The sequence below is a fragment of the Eptesicus fuscus genome, chromosome 7, assembly GCF_027574615.1.
Source record: "Eptesicus fuscus isolate TK198812 chromosome 7, DD_ASM_mEF_20220401, whole genome shotgun sequence".
Classification (NCBI taxonomy): Eukaryota; Metazoa; Chordata; class Mammalia; order Chiroptera; family Vespertilionidae; genus Eptesicus; species Eptesicus fuscus.
In genome coordinates, this window is record NC_072479.1 from 47,514,815 (window position 1) to 47,537,705 (window position 22,891).

The following is a 22,891-nucleotide window of genomic DNA, read 5'->3' on the forward strand; positions in this document are numbered from 1 at the left end:
GTTACTACCAGTCATTGGACAAGCTCCTTGGTCTCTCTTAACTTAGTTGGTAGAGTGACTGTGAGGAGTAAGAGAGATCATATGCCCTGAGGAGATGTAGGGGCTCAAGGAATCAAGCTACTTTTATTGATCATATACAATCTCCTAGAAGCTGGGACTCATATATCAAATTATGAACATAAACCATTTAGGGTGTTCTACCATTGGTATTATTCAATTGACTATATCTCCCTCATTTTCACTGCTTGAAAGGTGTCTATACTGCCATATTAAAAAACTGTTAGCCCAACAGCATGGGTATTACCAGAGGGAAAGGGGGGTAGGGGGAGGTAGAAGAGTATATAGGGAGGATTAAATGGTGATGAAAGGAGATCTGACTTTGGGTGGTAAATACACAATGCAATATACAGATGATGCATGATAGAATTGTAAACTTGAAACCTATTGATTTTTAATAACCAATGTCATCCCAATAAACTCAAGTAAAAATAAGTAAAATAAAAAAATTTATTATTCCAACAATATATTAATGTAAATAATTTGCTCAAAATAACCACTACTATAGTTAGTTAGGATAATATTAAGTAAGAATGGCCCTGGCCAGTGTGCCTCAGTTGGTTGGATGTCATCCTGTGCACCAAAAGGGTGCTGGTTCGATTCCTGGTCAGGGCACATGACCAGGTTGCGGCCCTGGTCCCTGGTTGGGTGTGTACAGAAGGCAACTGATTGATGTTTCGCTCTCACATCAATGTTTCTCTCTCTCCCTCTTCCTTCCTCTCTCTCTAAAGTCAATAAAAATATATTTAAAAAAATAAGAATGAAAAAACATTTGGTTGATAAAGCTCCCTTTAAAAATGAGAATTTTGAAACCACTTTATATAGAATTAAAACTATTTCGGAATGAAAATAAAATCTGTCCATTCAAACAGTTATCTTTTCTTTTTTTCTTTTTTTTTAAAATTATATTTTATTGATTTTTTACAGAGAGGAAAGGAGAGGGATAGAGAGCTAGAAACATCGATGAGAGAGAAACACCGATCAGCTGCCTCCTGCACACCCCCCCACCGGGGATGTGCCCGCAACCAATGTACATGCCCTTGACCGGAATCGAACCTGGGACCCTTCAGTCCGCAGGCCGACGCTCTATCCACTGAGCCAAACCGGTTTCGGCGAGTTATCTTTTCTTGCTGTACTAGTAAAAATTAATATAGTTCTATATAACATCAAAACCATTATTCTCTACAAAAGCCACGATAGGGTGGATGTATCTAAAAAGATGTCATCCTTGGGGAAAAGGGATGACTTTCTATAATAAGAAGCCAGGGTTGTTATGGGTCTTGCCATTCTAATTTATCTCAAGTGTTCCTACTGCTGCTTTTTTTTGTTTTGTTAGTTGGAAGCATTGGCAATTTATGGTCAATTCTTTTTCTTAAAAAGTTGATTCCTATTCTTCCATAACTTTTCCAGGGGAAGAAGGACTAAACGTTTTTTAACTTACCAGTAGTCGTCTCCAGCCATACATTTCTCATAAACAGGGCCGTCCAGCTCTTTAGCGTCTGGGAAAATAGTCTCATGGTGGATGATGATGGTTTTGATAATTTCATTCACATGAGCCTGGCAGGACACTTGATCCTGTATTTCTGGGACGGGCATCAATGTTGGGCCAAAGCAAATGGCCAGGTTATAAGGGTCCATCATGTTCTCATCACTGTATTGTGAAAGACTTTGAAAGGAAGCAAGGAAGGAGTTATAAAAGAAACAAGGCGGGGGGGGGGGGGAAGAAGATGAATGTTTAATAAGATATTCCGTATTCTGAAAATAGGAATCTAAAATATTTTCTTTGGTTTTTATTATTAGATGAAAATGATATTCCATCCTAATTTAAGTTGGCTCAGCAAACGCTAAAGAAAGTAGAGTGACTTATAACCCTTCAGCTAGATAGAAACTGACAGGGGGAATGTAAGTCCCCTTAGTTAAGAGGCATTTTTCAAAGCCACAAGGGAGTCAAGATAATCTCTTCTACAATGGAAACTGGAATCAAGTAAGTGAGTTTCATCTGCAAACACTGTGGTCAGGCTGTAAATGCTGCTCACGTAAATGTGGGAAGGACAGTAGCAATCTCCATAAAGCTTTATGGGTATTTTTTAAATTGTCCTCCCACTACTCAAAAACATCTCAGATTTCAGTTTTCTCCTATAAATCTTGAGGAAAGCCCCGAGGAAAACAAAGCACCTAATTCTCTGTAACCACTGAAAGAAAGCAAACAACGCCACCCCTGTAATTTGCTTTTGGGTAAGACTACCAACACTGGGTGAAGAAAAGGGGAAAAGAATCCTCAATTCTCTCATTCCACGGAAAGCTGGGAAACTACACACTTCGGGGAGGCTTCCGGTTGTCTAGCACTAGTTTCTAAATTTCATCCAATGGATATCTGTAAGCTATTTTTCCACAGATGACCCCAAATAAGCCAGCTCTTTATTGCTGCGCCTCTACCATAGGAGCAAGGTACTGACTGTTCCAGGGAGAGCCTAGAGATGCTATCTTTCAGTGTATAAAATGTCGATCTTGAAAGGAAATGTAAAATCCAGGTGAACAGATGACAAATGGAAGGAGAAAGAAGATACTCAACTACCTTTGTGAGATGGTGACAGACACAAAGAAACGGAGAAACCACATGACATGATACTTTACCCTCTTTTGGAAATAAGATAGCCTAGAAAGTAGAAAACACAAAAGCATAATTTCCTCAGCTAACATATGCCTTTCCCTTCTGCCATTCCTCAAACATACAATCTCAAAAAAAGAAAGTTCACAGTAACAGCCATGATCATGTTACAGATCGTCTTGAAAATGGATGCCGGAAGGAGAAGTGAGAGTCAGAGTAAGAATCGTCTAATTTTCAAAAGACACACTTAAGCTCAATGGGCAGGGCCACAGTTAATCGTCCTGGGTCTTTAATTCAGTGCAGGCTTGAAAAGCAAAAACTTGATATAAAAATGTTATTTTTCCATGTTTTGATTTTACAATTTCAAAAGAATAGGTAGATTCTCTTTTCAGAATTCCTGTCCCAAGAATCCCACCCTAGAGGCTGGGCCTTGTCTCTGCAGGAAGGCGGGTGCAGGGACAGAAATGCTGGAAGCAATGCCCGCTGCCTGACTCATGGCACTTGTGCCATTCTGTTGAGATACATGAGTCAGATTCAGGTTTTGAGAACTTCCTTGATTCACAGCCTACTTTCCTAGCTTGTTGTGGTTTATTGGTTCAGACATATCAGAAGAATTTGGTCAGGATCCCATGGAAAGGATCGGCAGGAACGCAGAACACTCCACATTCATCGGAGCACATGCAATTAAAGGTGAAAATGCAAGCCTTCAGATTTACAACTGCCTGGTGACTAGGCCTAATATGAAAAACATTTTTTAAAAAATTTCAGTTACAGTTTACACACAATATTATATTAGGTTCAGGTGTACAACATGGTCATTAGACTGAGTAGGCCTATTTAAATGTAAAAATTTGTGGCATCTATTTAACCTAAACATAGCCTATACCCATACTGCTTATTTCTAGTGGTGACTCCTGTACAAATGGGTTCCTATTGTCACTGGTGGATGTTTCAGTTCCATTCTGTATGGTTCCCTGCCAGCATTTCCCTATTGCGTGATACTTGGTTTCTAGGCTCAACCTGAATGGGTATGATTACAGGAATAGTCAACAGGGTTGTAAAAAATCCCCATGGCTTGTGAGAACTTTAAACCTCCAGTGAAAAAGAGAAGAGGAAATTTCCCAATTTTAAGAAGGGAGAACCCATGCCAGAATGAGAAGGCAATTCCCCAAGTCACCTCCCCCTGGATTTCTTTGTTTCTAATCACTCAACTCAAACACGGAATAACAAGAGGGTTCTTCCATATGACTTAGGGAAGATGTTCTTATAATGGAGCTCAGGTAGCAGGAAGCAACACACTAAAAATCAAGTTGCTTAAATTAAAAGAGTAAAAGTTTCATTGAAAACAATGCATTGATTTTTAAGACTTCTATTACATTTTTAAAAAGAGGTTTTAGAAATATCTTTTGCTTGACAAGGTCTCATTATATTGAATTTGCAGAAATTCCTTTTTGGATCTGTGTGTAAGACTCATCTATAATTCCCCTCCTTCCTCGACTACCACATTAAAAAAAAAATCACAGAAAATTTTCTGCAATGAGCAGGTGGTTTATACCATTTTGACAAAAACATTCATGACATCACTGAAAAGTGTTCTTTTTTAGTGCTATTTGTACATTTTTGCATTTACGACCATAGTTTCTGCATCTTTCATCTATCATACAACGACCTTGATCTGCTGAGGGAAAATGTACCTTCAGTCTATCCTCAATCACGTTTGACTGCTGATAAACGAAACCCAATGTACATTTTACAGAATCCAGAAACAAAGGCAGCATTCAGAGCTGTGCCAATAGAATTAAGATGGGCATCTTGGCAGGGCACTAGGGTACTTACTGATTGAGGAAGGCAAAGAGGTACCTCATCACTATGAGGACCGACCGGGGCAAGGTCAGGAGGAGTTTGCGGATGTGAAGCGCCCTCTCATAGAGATTATCTACTCCTGCAGAAAGAAGAGGACACGGTCAGGATCCTTTCTCTCGCCACAATGAAAGCAGAACTCACTTCACATCGGGACATATGCAGTCCCTTGCCCTTGGGTGAGATGTAGTCATAACCAATACAGTGCATGAGCAATCACCCTGAGTGTGACCCCATTTCTGAAGGCTGCTACTCCGACCCATAACTGTTTCCCCTGGTTTTCACGGTCTTGGCCTTGAGCAACTTGGAGTCTTCTAGATTTAAGAAATCGTTTTTCACTTGCTGCTATTTCTAGATTTTGCATCTGATATGGTTTCAATTCCTTTTTTGCTCCATGTTAAATAAAGTAGCTTTGGGGGACAGTCTCCTTCACCCCGTTATTCATGAACCCCTCATATCTTTATTTGTCTGTAAATTACTATGATTCAGGCAATACCTTCCCCCCAAACCACCACAGTATTTTATTTATATGACTTTTACCTTGTATTATGTTATTTCATACATTTTTTAAACAAAATATTTTAGGAGAGCCTGCTAGGTTTCAAGCACCGAGTTAGACATTAGGAGTACACTAGTGATAGGATTCCTGCTCTCACAGAATTTACAGCCTGGTGTTTATAACCATTCATTTCCTTATCCTGCCTTCCCTGTACGATGGTGAGATATCTGAAGAGATGGGTACCTGGGATTTCCTAGTATCATTTTATCTCTTTCTAGGAATACAAATTGTCCAAAGCTTCTCAATACTAAAGTGCTTACGATCAGCAGCAAAATGGTTATTGTTAATAACCCATTATCTGCATAATGGTTCACATTTTAAACCACATTTTTCACATGCGTTATCTAATTTAATGTGGAAAACAATACTGTGGAGTGGGTATGGCATGTATTGTCATCCCCACTTAATGGATTAGGAAAATGAGAACTGGGTACATGGCTTAGCCAAGGTCAGGTGGCTGGAGGCATGGAGCTGGGATGGAACCTGTTCTATGTTTCATAAGTCTGGTTGTCTTTCTTGGATTTCAAAGTATCTTTATAAAGATGCTTTGAAGATACCCAATAAGCATACATTTGGGAAAAATATTTCAGTGTTTATTTCAAAAATATTTTTAAAACTTACTATCATTTCATATTACTGCATTTATTCTTAATTGGTCTTGGGATATTCATGTAGTCCCCTTGAAAACCTCAGGCTTTAGCTTCTGACAGGACAGCGAACTGATTCTCCCCCCACCTGCCAGGTTTTTAACCTTTTCCCACCCGCAGATGTGGTTATCCCCCAAGGATCTCTACTTGGTTCTCTTCCATGGCAACCTCGCCCGGTCTCAAGGTTAGGACCATGACTCTTATGAAGATGGTATCTTTGCTTCATTCTTCTCACTTGTGTGGGACATAAACCTTGTTGTTCCTACCCCCTGATTATCTCACTGAAAATTTCTTAGTTGAAAACTTTATTACTAACTTGGACCATTTAATACTCTCCTAATGCAATTTCCTATTCCAATTCTTTTAAACCAGTGGTTCTCAACCTTAACGTAGAATCACCTGGGGAGATGTTTAAAAATGCTGATGCCCAAGTCTTCCTGCAGCCAGGGCTGAGAAGCACTGCCTAATCACTCATGCCAAGCACAGGTCCCTGGAACCTCGAGTGCTGACCCAGCTACTTTCCACTTATCAAACCACCAGGTTACCCAGGCATTCTATTTTCCTCTCTGCATGGCTGAAAAGGTGAGAAATGTATTAGGAATATTCTAATTTAACCACGGAGGAGTTCGCAAAACAATAAATAATTTATCTGGATCCTTGGGACAAATTACTTTCATTTCCATCTTTGAGTATGCCATAGCTGGAACTGTCGCTGTCTTCTTTTAGAAAATGGGATTTCAGAAACTCTAACCAGAAGGTAAGTAAAACATACTCATCCAATTAACATTCCTATAACATTTTAAAATTTTCAACATAAATCTATAATTAATAATAGTGTGATTTCAGTGATATTGAAATAAATGCACTTATATCCTACCTTTTCATTTGCAAAGTATTTCAAAATGAAGGGAAAAAAATAACACTATGAACAGGTTAGGGGCACATCTGTTAAATTTAAGTACTTTGTTTAATATACTTCCCAGACAATGATCTTGATTTTTTTTTCCCAGAAAAGAGGGAATAAGAGGCTTTTAAAAAGTTATTAAACAGGTACATAAATTTACTGAGGCCACAAGAACTCAATAATTAAGTTAGCAACAATTCCAGTGTCCCAGTAGGATCATAACATGTCCCAGAGTGACCTGTTTGTCTTCCATGACAACTTCATGGACCACTTGGTAAACCCATATTGTACAGTGAGGAGATGAAATACCTACAGATGAAGTAATTTGCAACTCACTGAGAGTTTAATGGGGGATAATTTTGCACCTATAAATGCTATATACTTAGGTATAGCTAGATTATTGTTTCATATCCAAAATTAAATGGTTAAAAGGTTATTACCTGAAATAACTGATTATAAAAATAACTGCTGTTGCTCTTCTCAGTTAAAGATACAAAGACAATTAGCACTCCTGTATCTAGAAAGTCTATCTCAACATATAAGCAAAATCACTCAAAGGTGAAATTATATATAAATACGATGACCCATTCTTAAAAGTAAACATTGAAATTTACTAACATTTATTCCTTTGGTCATTAAAAATTGTGTGTGCAGAAATGATTTTACATTCATTTTTTAAAAAAATATATTTTATTGATTTTTTTACAGAGAGGAAGAGAGAGGGATAGAGAGTTAGAAACATTGATGAGAGAGAAACATCGATCAGCTGCCTCTTGCACACACCCTACTGGGGATGTGCCTGCAACCAAGGTACATGCCCTTGACCGGAATCGAACCTGGGACCCTTGAGTCCGCAGGCCGATGCTCCATCCACTGAGCCAAACCGGTTTCGGCTTGATTTTACATTCATGATTCAAACCCAAACACTCACAAAGTGTAACATATTTATGTAAATAATAAATAATAAAGATTAATTGTCCCATTAATGGTCCCCTGATTGGCAATAACCTCTGCTCATTTCCAGCCACACAAAGAGCCATGTAAGGGTCATAATAAAAACAAAATAACAACAATAAAAAACTTCTGCTGTTGTTTACTGAGGACCTGGGGATGTTTCAAGAGTTAAATCTAGCCTGGCCAGCATGGCCCAGTGGTTGGGCATCGATCTATGAACCAGGAGGTCATGGTTCCATTCCCGGCCAGGAAACATGCCCGAGTTGTGGGCTCATTACCCAGTGGGGTTGTGCTGGAGGCAGCCAATCAATGATTCTCTCTTGTCATTGATGTTTCTATCTCTTTCTCCCTCCTTCCTCTCTGAAATCAATAAAAAATATTTTTTAAAAAAGAGTTAAGTCTACTGCTTCTTCAAGCTAATCCTTAGTGTATGGTTATAGTCAGCGATCAGTGAGAGAGATAGTTTTAGCAGCTGAAAGCTGGCTTTGAGGTTTTTCGAGGTAAAGAAAAGAAAGATAGAATACAAAAGGAACCACTCTTAATATATTATTTATCTTTAATCTTTGTCAAATCCCATAAGGTGCAAATAATTGTCAGGCTAGAAGAAGACACAGGTATTACTTCCAAGGAGCTTAATGTTAATTCAAGATTCTTTGGGTTCAATCTCTCAGTTTTAAACTTAGTTCCCTTACCCATAAAGACAGTTACAAATTTTATTTTAAAAAAATTAGGGTGCCCTAGTGTTTTGTCTTAGTGGATAGAGCATCGGCCTGCAGACTGAAGGGCCCCAGGTTCAATTCTGGTCAAGGGCACATGCCTGGGTTGCGGGCTCTATCCCCAGTGGGGGGCATGCAGGAGGCAGCCAATCAATGATTCTCTCTCATCATTGATGTTTCTATCTCTCTCTCCCTCTCCCTTCCTCTCCGAAATTAATAAAAAATATTAAAAAAAGAATAAGGCAAAAGATATTTACATACCAATTCCACAGCAGCATCCTAACTAAGAAAAGAGTAATATGCAAATTGACCATCACTCCAACACACAAGATGGCTGCCCCCATATGAACACAAGATGGCCACCACAAGATAGCCGGCAGGGGAAGGCAGTTGTGGGTAATCAGGCCAGCAGGGGAGGGTAGTTGGGAGAAACCAGGCCTGCAAGGGAGGGCAGTTGGAGGTAATCAGGCCTGCAGGGGATGGCAGTTAGGGGTGACCAGGTCAGCAAAGGAGGGCAGTTGGGGGTGACTAGGCCTGCAGGGGAGGTAAGTTGGGGGGGATGAGGCCGGCAGAGGAGGGTAGTTGGGGGGGACCAGACCTGCAGGGGAAGGCAGTTTGGGGGTACCAGGCTGGCAGGGGAGGGCAGTTTGGGGGACCAGGCCAGCAGGGGAGGGCAGTTGGGGATGACCAGGCCTGCAGGGGAGGGCAGTTTGGGTTGACTAGGCCAGCAGGGCAGGGCAGTTGGGGGTGACCAGGCCTGCATGGGAGGACAGTTAGGGGCGACCAGGTCGGCAGGGGAGAGCAGTTAGGGGTGACCAGGCCGGCAGGGAGGGCAATTAGGGGCAATCGGGCTGACAGGGGAGCAGTTAGGTGTTGATCAGGCTGGCAGGCAGAAGCAGTTAGGGGCAATCAGGCAGGCAGGCAGGTGAGTTGTTGGGAACCAGCAGTCCTGGATTGTGAGAGGAATGTCCGACTGCCCATTTAGGCTCAATCCCACCAGGATCGGGCCTAAACGAGCAGTTGAACATCCCTCGAGGGGTCCTAGATTGGAGAGGGTGCAGGCTGGGCTGAGGGACACCCCCCCATGCATGAATTTCGTGCACTGGGCCTCTAGTCCTATATAATAAGAGTCTAATATGCTAAGTGTCCGGTCGTCCATTCAACCAATCAAAGCGTAATATGCTAATAATATGCTAAGGCCGCTCAACCGCTCACTCTGATGTGCACTGACCACCAGGGGGCAGATGCTCTGACCGATAGGTTAGCTTGCTTCTGGGGTCTGGCTGATTGGGACTGAGCGAGATGGGCAGGACATGCCCTGGAGCCCTCCCGAGGTCCCTCCCCAGCTGGCCAAACTCCCACATCCCTCCCTGGCCCCGATCGTGCATCAGTGGGGTCCCTCGGCCTGACCTGCACCCTCTTGTAATCTGGGTCCTATTGGGGGACGTCGGAGAGCCGGTTTCGGCCTGATCCTGCAGGCCAGGCCGAGGGACCCCACTTGTGCATGAATTCATGCACTGGGCCTCTAGTCTATCTATATAAAATCCGAACGGTGGAACAATCGAACAACCTGTCACTATGACATGTGCTGACCACCAGGGGGCACATGCGGAACATGGAGGGTGTCAGCCGTGGCAGAATGGTGGAGCAGGTGAGCGGGGGTGCCAGACTAAGGCAGGGCACTGATCGCTGTCATCAGGGCGAGCCTCTGGTGTTCACTGAAAATTCTTTGCTCCCACGTGCTGCGGTCCCGTCCGGCGCTCGCACCTGCTGCCGGCGCTGGCCCCAATCTCTTGGCACCGTCAGTGAGTGTGAGGGGTGGCTGCCGGCCCCAATTGCCCCACAGGGCTTCTCCACCTTCCCCTGCTCCTGAGGGGCGATCGGGGCCAGCACCACTGCCGGCAATCGCCCTGCTCGCACCCACAGCCAGTGCTGCCGCTCACACCCACTGCTGGCGCCCAGCACCAGTCCAATTGCTTGGTGCCGTCAGTGGGTGTGAGCTGGTGCTGCTGGCCCTGATTGCCCGAGGGCTTCTCCACCCCCGCCTGCTCCTGAGGGGTGATCAAGGCAGCAGCCGCTGCTCGCATCCATTGATGGTCCCAGCCCCAATTGCTCCAAGCCATCAGCGGGTGCAAGTGGGGCCAGGGAATATGGGCTGAGACCTGCCCATGTGCCCACTGCAGCCTCGCGGCCCACAGTTCCTTTCAAGGTGCACGAATTTGTGCACTGGGCCCCTAGTTATTCATAATACCCAAGAGGTGGAAATAACCTATATGTTCATTCATGGACAAATGGTATAGACACTCAATAAAATATTCAGCCTTAAAAAAGAAATGGAATTCTGATATACACTATAAACTGGATAAACCTTAACCTTGAAGACATTATGCTAAGTGCAATAATCCAGAAATAAAGAGAAATGTTGTATGATTTGACTTACATGAGGTATCTAGAATAGTTAAATTCATAGAGACAGAAAGCAGAATGGTGCCTGGCAGAGATTAGGGGAAGGGAGGAATGAGTAGTTATTGCTTACTGGGTACAACATTTCAGTCTGTGATAATGAAAAAGTTCTGGAGATGAATGGTTTAATGCCCCTAAACTGTTCACTAAAAAATGGTTAAAACAGTAAATTTTTGCTATGTCTATTTTCACACACACACACACACACACACACACACACACACACACACACACACAGATCGGGACGGGGTGCTGTGAGATGCAAATGAAAGATTTCAGGAGAGAAAAGCCACAGGAATGAAAAAAAAGTGACACCAAAAAGACTAGATGAAACGGAGTCAGGCATACATTCTCTGCAACTACAGTAAACATAAATCAAGGCACAGCAGAATTGCTAGCATTCCTGAAGTAGTAGCAAATCTATCTGTCCCAGAGGCCTCGGACAACGCTGGCTGTGAGCGGGACTCAGACATCACCTGACTGCTTGCTGAGCAGGCTTGCAGCGTGCATCCCACAGCAGTCCTGCTCCGTACAAATGACTCATTTACTCTCCTGAGTCCAGTTACTGGGTCAAAATTTATGGTTTGCTACGGACACTCTGATTAATGTGCATTCCTCGCTGGCTGTGAGTGTGGCAATTCAGTCTTTCATAATTTTAAGCTGCGTGAAGAGATGGATCTTTCCCCTAGAAAAGGTGTCAGTGAGGAAAACCAGTATTTCACTTGGATTTCTTTTATGCTGGGCTTTGTTTCCACAATTCAGATCTTATGTAATTAGGTAAAAGTGGCATTCTTCCAATCTTGGTCACATGCTCCAAGCTCAGCAGGCTAATTTATATTCTTTTTTTCTAGCATGGCAAGGCTCCTACATGGAAATTCCAACTTCCCAGCCTAGGGGTTTGACAGCTCCATGTAAATTTGTGTGAAACATTCCCCACAAAGCACAGGTTACTTCAGAAAATGGCAAAAAGTTCAAACTAGTGTTATTTGAAATACCAGGTCTTCTGTGGCACTATTTGCAAAAGTATTGGTTTGTCAGAAAACAAAGAATAAATCACAAGATGCAAATTAATCTTTAAGTATAAAGACAAAAAAGGAAATGGATGGCCACATTTAGAATGGTTTATTTAAGAGCCAGCACGCAAAGCTTTCTGAGCTCCAGGCCCATAAAGCAATATTCAAGGTGAACTGAATAGTCCCAGGGCAGTTAGGTTTATTGTTAGGTTCTAATAATGTCTAGGAATTCATCAATTGTGTGTGTGTAACAGTGATGTGTGTGAATAACAGGGAAAGGAATAAAACCCAGAGAGATAGTCTAGTACCGTGGTCGGCAAACTGCGGCTCATGAGCCACATGCGGCTCTTTGGCCCCTTGAGTGTGGCTCTTCCACAAAATACCACGGTCTGGGTGAGTCTATTTTGAAGAAGTGGTGTTAGAAGTTTAAGTTTAAAAAATTTGGCTCTCAAAAGAAATTTCAATTGTTGTACTGTTGATATTTGGCTCTGTTGACTAATGAGTTTGCCGACCACTGGTCTAGTACATCTGGATGGATCTTAGCCTAGAGATGAGTTACCAGTGGCTCTTCTAGGCAGGAAAGGAAATGCTAGCGACTTCTCTCTAATAAACTCTTAATAGATTGACTTCTGTGAATTAAGCCACTGTGTTCTTTCTTAGTTAAATAGTAACACTGTAGAAATATATACAGAATGTTTGTCCTTCTGCTGAATTATCATATTAAGGTTCGTATGAAGAAACTGAGTCTTAGCCTAGGAAGCTTTACTTTTTCAGTTCAGATACTAAGCCTAGAAAATATTTTGGGGGATAAAAGAAAATTATTATAAGGCATCAAACAAATTTAGAGTTCAGAGAGAAAACAACCATGTTAGCAATAAAGCTGAAAGAATTTTTAGTAACAAAAATATACACTTCAGGACCAGGAAAAGAATTCAAAAGTTTTCATGAAACAATTAGAAATGAGCAAACTGATTTGTGCACTACAAGGCTCATCATAGTATTTTGTATAATTGCAAAATCACTGGAAACAATCTAAATTTCTAAAACTAAGGGATTTGTTAAAATAAATAAAAACCACTCCGTGGCCACTTAAATTTATATTTTAAAACATATTTACAGATATGAGAATATGTTAATGATATCATTAAATTTAAAAAGTGGTTTACAAAGAGCAAATATAGTATGATAAATTAAAAAAAAATATGTTTTCATTGGTTTTAGAGAGGGAGGAAGGGAGAGGGAATAGAAACATCAATGATGAGAGAGAATCATTGATCGGCTGCCTCCTGCATGCCCCCTACTGGGGATCGAGCCTGTAATCCGGGCATGTGCCCTGACCAGGAATCGAACTGTGACTCCTGGTTCATGGGTCGACGCTCAACCACTAAGCCATGCCAGCTAGGCAGTATGATAAAATTTTTAATTTCAGATTTCTTGAGATATAATTTATATATCATATAGTTCATACACTTAAAGTATACAATTCAATGGTTTTTAGTATATTCACAGTTGATTAATCATTACCTCAATCAATTTTAGAACCTTCAAAAAGAAATCTCACATCTATTAGCAGCCACTTGATATGACACAACTTTTATTAAAAGTATGTGGTTGTGATATACCCATATAATGGAATATTATTTGGCAATAAAATAGAGTATTGATACATGCTACAACATGGAGGAACCTTAAGACATTATGCTAAGTGAATGAAGCCAGTCACAAAAGACCACATATTGTATAACTCCATTTCTAGGAAATGGCCAAAATAGGTAAATTTATAGATAGAAAGTAGTTGCCTACTTCTGAGGGTAGTGGTGGTTAGAAGTAAATGGGAAGTGTTTTCTAATTGGGGTTTCTTTTTGGAGTCATGAAAATGTTCTAAAATGGATTGTAGTGATGGGCACATCATCTGTGAATATGCTAAAAACTATTGTATTATACACTTTAATGGATGAATTGTATGATACGAGAATTATATCTTGAGAAGCTGCTTTTAAAAGTATATAGATATATATACAGAAAAAAATCTGGAATCCTCTAAAAAGGTGAATGTAGTTATCTTTGTGTAGAGGAATTCAGGTGATTTGTTTTTCTAGTTTATTTTCTAATATACCTACAGTGACCACATATTAATAGCACAATAAACATTTTTGTTTTTTAAAGTACTGACTGGCTATTTGATAATTTCAATGAGTTATTGTTATTTTTTAGGTATAATAATGGCATTGTGGCTAAGTTGTACATATAAAAATGAGAAAAGAATCTTCCTAGTCCAGAGATACATACAGGTGAAGTGATATGATGTCAGTGGGTGATGGAAGGGGTATAGGTGGGATAGTTTTACCTAAATGAAGGTTGTTAAATCTAGGTGACCATTTATACTGGGGCTCATTAGGTTGTTCTTTATCCTTTTGTAGATGTTTGAAATTCTGTATAATAAAAAAGTCAAAGAAAAGATAGATTCTGAACACAATGGACGGTATAGTTCTACTTTGGCTTTAAAAAAAGTTGAGTGTACAGAGGAACAGAAAGAGAGCTGAAGGAAATGCAACGAGGAGCCTACACACCGACGATTCTCTTTGGGTGGTGGCGTTCGGCATGGCAGTACTTTCCTCTTTGTGCTTTTGTGTGTTTTTCAAATATTCTACAATGACGACATTTGGTTTTGTGAAAGTTAAACAGTTACTCCCTAAAAATGTTTCCCCATGTCCAGAGCAGCCACCTAAATAATAACACATAATGTAAAATGGAATGCAAACGTTCCCTCTGGGCTCGCAGCCTGAGGCAGCCAGCAGAGGCCATGAATGGCTCCTGGTAGCTCTTCTAAAGCCAGGCACTTGGACTTCTGCCCTGGAGCATCTCAGAGCCACAACTCACATTCTAGAAGCTGCCCAGACTGTGTGGGCACAATCTGGAGCATTCCCAAAACCATTCACAAAGTAGATGGTTTAAAAAAAAAATCAACATTTGGGTGAGAAACTGAGATACTACCAAGTTTGTCACTTCAAATTTACATTGCATTTGAGTTCACCAGGTCTTCAGGTAAGCAATTAAACATTTTTTTGCAGTGAATTGAAGAAAGAATAGTGCTCATTGATAAAAAATTCTAAGACCAATTCTCTTACTACACATACTATATGCTTCCAAAGAATGTGGTATTTAGGGGCAAAAACGTGGCATAATGATAACTCACCATAAAAAAGCCTTTCCCCAAACAATCCAAAAAATAGGTAAACAAAAAGTAGGAGGTGTTCTAGAGGTTTATGTAACTCTTAGAAAAGATGAAAAGGGAAGATTTTTCTATACAAAATAACTGTCACATGCAATTACCTTATTAGGGAAAGTCAAACCCAATTACAGCAATGCCAGGAGAACATGACATGAACAACAACCACTGATCTCCATGAGCGCCCTCTCTCCCCTGCAATTCCTAAATCTTTGTGCTTCTATCACATACCAACTTAGTTGCATTTATGTGTAAATATCTTATCTCCCCTATTAGATTTTCAGCCTTGTGGATGCAAAAATCAAGTCTTTGACTCCCTAGAAAGTTTTGCACATTGTAGGCAATTAATCAATGGTTCAAATCGTCAAAAGTATGTAACACCAATGAGAGGATATGATGATGGACATATTATACCATTCTCAAAGATTTTACTGAAAATCTAGGAAACCTACAGATGCATCATGGTCACATTGGTAAGAAAAAATGCTTACCTAGAGATGAATCAATAATAGTCAGAAATCCCTTCTTTTCAAGAGACTACATGTCGGAAGAAAAGGGGTTGTACTATGTAGTGCCCTCCCATATTCTTGAAAATATCCTATTCTGCAAAACTGTATACTAAAAATAACAGAACTTACGGGTAAAAGACTGTTAACACCTGCAAAAGTTAGTAACTAGAGCACTATCCAAAACATTAGCAACACTACTTAAATTGCTAGCACAGTGAAATAACTACTGGTGTGTGTATCTTGAATCCTTATCGACCTTTAACCCCAGGGCTTCTGCTTCTTTGAGATGAAGGTCCTGGAGGGTTTTGGTTTCCAATGGAGACTATTTTCATGAAATTTAACCCAAGGATTATTAATCCATTGATTTTCATTAATTCCCTCCATTGTTTTAATGAACACAGGGGTAAATGTCTTTGCAGCGTCTTTGTTTGCACTTGTAGCATTTCATATAAGTCACCGCTTGCAGGAAAGAAAGATATTGCTGGAGATTCCCCATTTTTTCCCCTTAGTCTTCATAGTTTGCTACGCGTAACTCTTTAATTGTGGAAAACTTGTCTTTGTTACAAAACATTTAATGTGCTGGGCAAAATCATGCTGGAACCAACACAACTTTTGTTATACTAACATCATTTTCAAATGCATTTAGTAATTATGTTAAAAAAACAAAACAAAACAAACAACAACCAACTTTTTAAGAGAACAAACTGGTAAGTGGCTAACCCAGGTATTGGCATATGTGACCCAAGTTTATAGTAGTAGCTGTTGTAATAGCTGTAATGATGACAGCTAGCAATACTTATTGAGGCTTACTATGTACCAGACAGGATGCTAAACACTCTAACTTTCTATGAATTGTTCCATTTATTCTTCATAAGATCCTATGAAATAAAGAAACGGATATTTCATGAGATTAAGTCTTAATCTCTGTCCAAGGTTACAAAGCTGTCAAGTGGTAAAGCTAGGATTTGAACCTAGATAATTTTGACTCAACGGCTTCAGCTTTTAATAACCACAATGAAATAATATTTCTTCTCATCCAATGGAAGCATGAAATAATTGTATAATAGTAACCGACAATGTAGCTATTGCTCTACCAACTGATATGTGTATAGACGTTGATATGATGTATGTGCCTAGAAAACCTCTAAGCATTCGTAGACTGCTTATTATTTTTCCAGATTTAAACTTTCTGGCTGGGATGTGAGGGCAATCTTTGGACATGGCCAAAGGAGAATTCCAGAAGAATGACACCTCCTTCTCAGTTCTTTCCAGCTGGGTCAGAGGCCCACGGAGATGACTCAGACTGCGCAAGGGCCTTGGAATGGACACACAGACACACTTCTGAATACCACAGAAGACATCAGACTGTATGGGGGTGGGGGTGAAGGTGATTATGACTGGGGAATTCATACCCAACGAGAGCCAGGGCTTCAGGTACGGATGCCAACAAAAGAATTTTGGTGGAATTTTGACTCTTCATTTAAATTCAACTTAACAACTGTGAATTATACACTTACTATGTGCCTGGACTATAACTATGCCAAATGTTGAAAACTACAAAACTGAGTAATCCATCAAAAAAACCTCACAGGCCTCTGGAGCTTAACTATAGGCGTTTCATTGAACAAACTGCCAGGCACTGTTCTTGGCACTTCACACGCATTAACTCACTTAATTCTCACAACCCAATGATATATGACCTAATATTCTCCCTATTTTATAGCTAAGGAACTGAAGTGCAGAGAGGTTAAGAAACCTGTCTAAAGTCACATAGCTTTAGGTGAGCAATTAGGACTTAGGATTTGGTCCTAGCCTGTTTGAGTCCAGAGCCTACATCCTTAACCTTTCCCTGAACTCTCTCTCTAGGACAGGGAGACAGGGGGGTTAGATATAGGTACACAGGGGAACACTGACAGAGGAGAAAGTGACCAGTTCCGCTTTGGGGAGAATGGTGTCTGGCAGGAGAGCCAGTTCAGCCAAGGCTTTATAGCAGATGTGGACGGCTTTCCGGGACAGAGGCGTAGAGGTGGGGAATGGCCCAGGGTGCTTGCACTTTGCTATTGTGGAAATACAAAGTAGACAGGGCAGGGTGACAGGAGAGGAAAGCCCAAGAGTAGAAAGAGATCAGATAGAGAAAGAATTTTATTCTATGAACTTCCCATACTAAGGAGTTTCTTTTTAGGTGGGAAATATTAAAATAGGTTTTTAAACAGGAGGTGGGGGCAGTGATGTCACCCAGTTTGTCTTTTTAAAATCTAGCTGCAACATGAAACACGGAAAGATGTGCAGAGAGGGCAAAACCCAGAAGTGAGAGACCATAACAGCAGCCTCAGGGAGAATATGGCGGTAAGAATGGGGAAGGGGGCCGAGTAGAAATATTTCTTGAGGTAAAGTCAATAGGACTTGCTGATTCAGGTGTGTGTGAAGCTGGAAAGCTGAGGTAAGAGGTTTCCTTATTAGAGTAAAGCTGGATACGTACCAAAGCCCTCACTATGTGATTGAAGCCGGCCCTAGACCCTTGCCAGGGAAAACGGACTTAAAGGGGCGCTGCACTTTTAGATGTATGGAACTCAAGTGTAGTTAATACCTGATTCCTGATATTATTTTCACCTTCCCTCCTGTAGTGTCCAAAGCCCCCACTGAAGAAAACAGCAATACTTCACTCTGCTGATGATTACTAGCTTCATAACGTATCACCCACCGTCCCAGTGCAACTTGGCCTATGAGCTGGGGCCCACTGGCAGATAATTGCCACCTGGTGTTCCGGCACTGTAATAATGATCATTTATCTCAGTTTATCTTCTTTTAAAAATTAGAAACATTTTTTTTCAGTCCTCACGAGAGGATATCTTTCCATTGCTTTTAGATAGACTGGAAGGGAAGAAGGAAGAGGGAGAGGAGGGGGAGGGAGATATTGATTGGTTGCCTCCCGATGTGCCCAGCAGGGGCTGGGGATTGAACCCCCACAACCCAAATATGTGCCCTTCAGTGCTCGGGCAGATGCTCTAACCACTGAGCCACCGGCCAGGGCTCAGTTTACCTTATTTCTTGAAGTAACATTCAAGATGGATAAATTACCCCACTCCTAAGATTGATGGAGAAAACAAAAAACCAAACGCCAAAAAGAAGTTATATTTCCATGCTTAAAACTTCCTCCTCTCCCTTAGCTGGTTGGCACCTGCCTTTCCGCTTTATTCCAGCCACTAAGTGGGAAGCTCGTGGGCTCTATGGAGCCTGAGCAAGTTCAGGAGCAAAGCCCACTCAGCTAAGGGCGAGGCCACAGCTGGGAGGGTGACTCATGCTAGATCCAGAAAGAAAACAAATGGTCTCAGAAATCTGGTGGTAATGGGGTAGTGGTGGGGGTGGGGAGGACATGTGGAAAGGGGCCATTGCCTTTTCCAGGAAACTGGGTAGTGAAACAATTCTGGTGGGAAAAGACTGAAAAATAAAGTCCACTTACTGATACAAGAAATCAGATCATTAAATCTTTCCTTAGGAAAGAGGGGGTTTTCCAGCCCACGGAAATAGAGCTTCAGAACACCAGCAACTGAGTTAATATCGTGGTTACTCTGGTCATCAGCCAAGGGGTTTTCACCTAAAAATAAAAATAAAAATTAGTTATAGGTAGTGTTTCTTTTTCTCCTACACACACACACACACACACACACACAGACTTCTATATATACATGTATCTTTTAATTATACTTTATGAAAGATTATATGGTACTAAAATTAAAAGAAATGGTTTAGAGATACCACCCCATGATTAAGTTAAAAATAGTTGACTAAAAATAAAGCTTTTTAAAAAATCTTACGCTACCAAATAATCCCTTACAAGCTACCAAAATCCTAAAATAAAATATTGTGGGATTTAAAATTTTACCCAACTTTTTCTTTTCTTTCTTTTTGAGGCTGAAATCTGTAATCTTAGTTTGACATGAATTCAAATACTACATTCTTAACCCACTGGGAAAAAGACGTAATACAGGGCTGTCTGGCTATCCTATCTGGATCAGCAAAATATATCAAAAATATTACAGCGCTCCCCCCCGCCCCCCCCCCCCGACTGTGGACACCTGTAATTAAATTAATAAGTGTTTCCCAAAGTGGCAAAGTGGGGCTCCCAGCATATCTGGAAGCTGCCTTCAGCAGTGGAAGATTCTGAAATCAGACAGTGGGATTTGAAAATGTACCCTCATGTACCAAGGAATTTGTTTGGAAAGTGGAAATTAAAAAAAAAACACACATCACAAATATGAAATTATATTATTTCTGTATGGTAAGCAGTTTAAAAATACTAGTTAAGTGGCCTGGCTAGTCCACCTCCCTGAGAAATTGAGGTAACATCCTCAAATTCAGCATAATATTATGCAGTCTTAAATCGAACTCTACCTTTTATTCACAAGACTGCTTTTCTCTTCTAACGTTCACAATAAGTGCACACTGCATTTTAACTTGTGTTTGTTTGTTTTTTTTCCTCTTGAGGCAGTTTCAGGGACATGTTCGTTCCCTTTTCTCTGCTCCTCGGTGGGCAATCACCCAACAAAAATTTACCAAAACATATATTTTGTATCCAAGGTGACAAAGCCTCACCCAAAAAGGTCACAAACAAGTAACAAATATCAGGGGAATCTCCAAGGAAAGCTAATGATGCCTGTGGCGGCTGGCATGGGAAACCGAGGCTTTACTACATTTCAGCTTCTCCTGAATGTGGTCAATGTTCGAGACTTGGAACCCTGAGCTGCTGACAGGGGAGGCTGCTCCGCTCTACACATCATATCAGTCTGAGAATTTGGAGCAGGAGGAAAACAATCTGGCTCCAAGTTTACTCTCCAACCAAGGTTTCAGAATTTCCAGGGCTCTCTGCCAAGCCTGGGCCAGGGGAAGTGGGACCGGGGGAGAAAGCAGCCCTGTCTCCACGCCACGATGCCCCTCCCTCTGCATTCTCCGCCTGGCTTCCGTGCAGAGGAAGGAAGGGGCAGGTGTATCCAGATCACTATAGCTGGAGAGCGTTAATAACCGAGAGCCACCACTAACGAGCTGGGTATTTTCATGGGTTACACCTAATCCTCAACACCAACCCTGGAATTTTGCAGATGAGGAAACCGAGGCCAAAGTAAGAGATGAGTAACTTGAGCCAAATTAGTAAACGGGAAAAGTCTGACTGGATTCTAGGTCTGCCTGACACCAAAGAGTATGGTTTTGCTAATCGTAATGGGCTAACTGACAGTTTAGTAGGACTTATGTGACAGCCCGTTGTGAACAGCAATAAGGTACCACTGGCCACGGGGAAGGAGCCTGGGGATGGAAGGAAAGAGTTCCCAACCAGGAAACGGACACGAACCTCAAACACCTGCTCGCTAGGCCCAGGGCTGTCCTCGCCACCCTTCCAGGGCCTCTCCTGGGCCCCCTGGACACACGTGCCGAGGACGATCACTGCCAGTTCTAACCCAGGACACAACCTCACATGCTTTCCGATACTCGATGACAAAGCCTTATGCAAGATTACATGGTACTTCATTTCTTAACTACCCTAAATAGATTCTTACCTCAATTTCCAAAATGAAATAAATGCAAAGAGAAAGGTTTCGAAGGTATACAGAGGGAGTATGCCACCTCACTCTACAGAAAATGATGGCTTTTTCCATGACTTGCTCATAGGGATAGACATGCAATTACCTCTCTCAAATGAATTTTTAATGTCATTGACTTCCACCTGGGAACCGGACACTCTGAAGATCCCCTGATGCTGAAGACCTAAAGAGAACAGGGTGGAAACAGAGTGAAAGATCCCCTTATAGCCTCTAGGTCCCCCCTTTCGCACCAATTAAATATTCAGTGGAAAGACACATTTACTGAAATATTCCCAGTGATTATTTTTAAAAATAAGAATTCCGTATTTCATGGCTTACCATAGAGATTGATGAACCGAATACAACTTTCCACAATGAGGGGGATAATCTGTCCCGAGTCCTGTGTAAAGAGGTAGAAACCAGTTAACGGCACAGGAGAGGCATAAATCACACATCATCATAACGCTCACGGTTTAACTACAAGGAGTGCACGGCACTGATCATCTGAAAGATGATCATTTCCAAATACGCCCCCCCCACCCCCCCGCAAATAGTACACAAGGGCCAAAATTAAAATTAATCAAAGGTATGTTTCCGTTCTGGAGCAAACCAAATAAAATGCCTTTAGAGCAATCCTGCTTCAACTTGACTCTGCTGTGCATCTCTTTTACTTGCACGCAGGCTCACATACCAAAATGAGTACATGAACCACTCACTTTTTTATTTATGAAGTTAATCTAATGGACTTAAAAAGGAACTGTGTTAACTAGTCACCAAGCACAACCTTTCAGCCTTCCGGGACCCTCTCTGGGACATCCCGAGAGGCTCCCATATTCCCAGATGCATGACCTGACAATTGCTGTACAGCTGCTTATAATGGGCAATGTATTTATTTAGTTTGCACCAGAACTTACTCATCCTGATTGATTTTTTTACTGATACTTTTTTCATGATTTAAGGATTTTTAAAAATGACACAAACGCACACCCCAATAGATCTCATTTTCTTAGGAAGGAATATCTTTTGGTCATTTCCCCCCACATCTCTACTGAACACATGTGAGTATTAGAAATGTTTTAAAACATGGAGAGGATGACAAGTGAGATGAAGGAGCTGCAAGGTCACAGTTAAATGTGTCCCAACGCCACGCACTCCATGTCGTTACAGAAGGTTATTGACTAGGGAGTTGTTTTTCATGTACTTTGGACTCTGCTCTTTCAGAAATTAGATCTTAAAGGAAACATGGAGGTTTGAAATGATTAGCTGACATTAGGTACTAATTCATGAGGAATTTTATTATGAAACACAAGAAGAATTTGGCTGTCTTAATATATTAGAACAATTCAGAATCCACTAACCTTTCCAATTAAGTCACAGGGGAAGGGTTAGGGATAATGTGGTTCAGCAATTTAAACTGGTTACTATTCCTAGAATGGGTAATGCACAGCTTGAGGAATAGTTTTATTTTAGGTTTTAAGACAATCTGTATAAACCAGCTAATGGTTCAATGACTTCTGGAGCTTATATTAAGTTTCTCTAAGAGTTCATTTGTTTTAGGAATGTAAACTTCTTTAATTTCTTAAAGAAGGTCCTTAAGAGTGCAAACTCTTTTTGGTGTGGACTAGTTGATGCAAGAATAACAACGTAATTATATCAAAGCCTACTGAGTAGGTGAAGGGATTTTTCTTTAAGATACAAGTGTGTTTTAGAGGAAGAAACCTTTATATGAACAACACATGTAACATTGTAAAAAAGCAACAAATATCTAAATGTAAGCGATAATAGGAGAATATTAGTTT

The 22,891-nt window shown here is 41.0% G+C and overlaps 1 protein-coding gene across 1 annotated transcript in view; it reads right to left on the reverse strand.

Annotated features, from left to right (window-relative positions):
* SRGAP1 (SLIT-ROBO Rho GTPase activating protein 1) overlaps positions 1–22,891 on the reverse strand; it is a 266,339-nt gene that overhangs the window by 19,787 nt on the left and 223,661 nt on the right. Inside the window, exons 13-17 of the mRNA XM_008148740.3 lie at positions 21,432–21,492; positions 21,199–21,276; positions 18,980–19,114; positions 4,502–4,607; positions 1,499–1,723 (exon numbers count right to left, since the gene is read on the reverse strand). Coding sequence (XP_008146962.2) covers positions 1,499–1,723; positions 4,502–4,607; positions 18,980–19,114; positions 21,199–21,276; positions 21,432–21,492 — 605 coding nt within the window. The remainder of the gene's footprint in view (positions 1–1,498; positions 1,724–4,501; positions 4,608–18,979; positions 19,115–21,198; positions 21,277–21,431; positions 21,493–22,891) is intronic.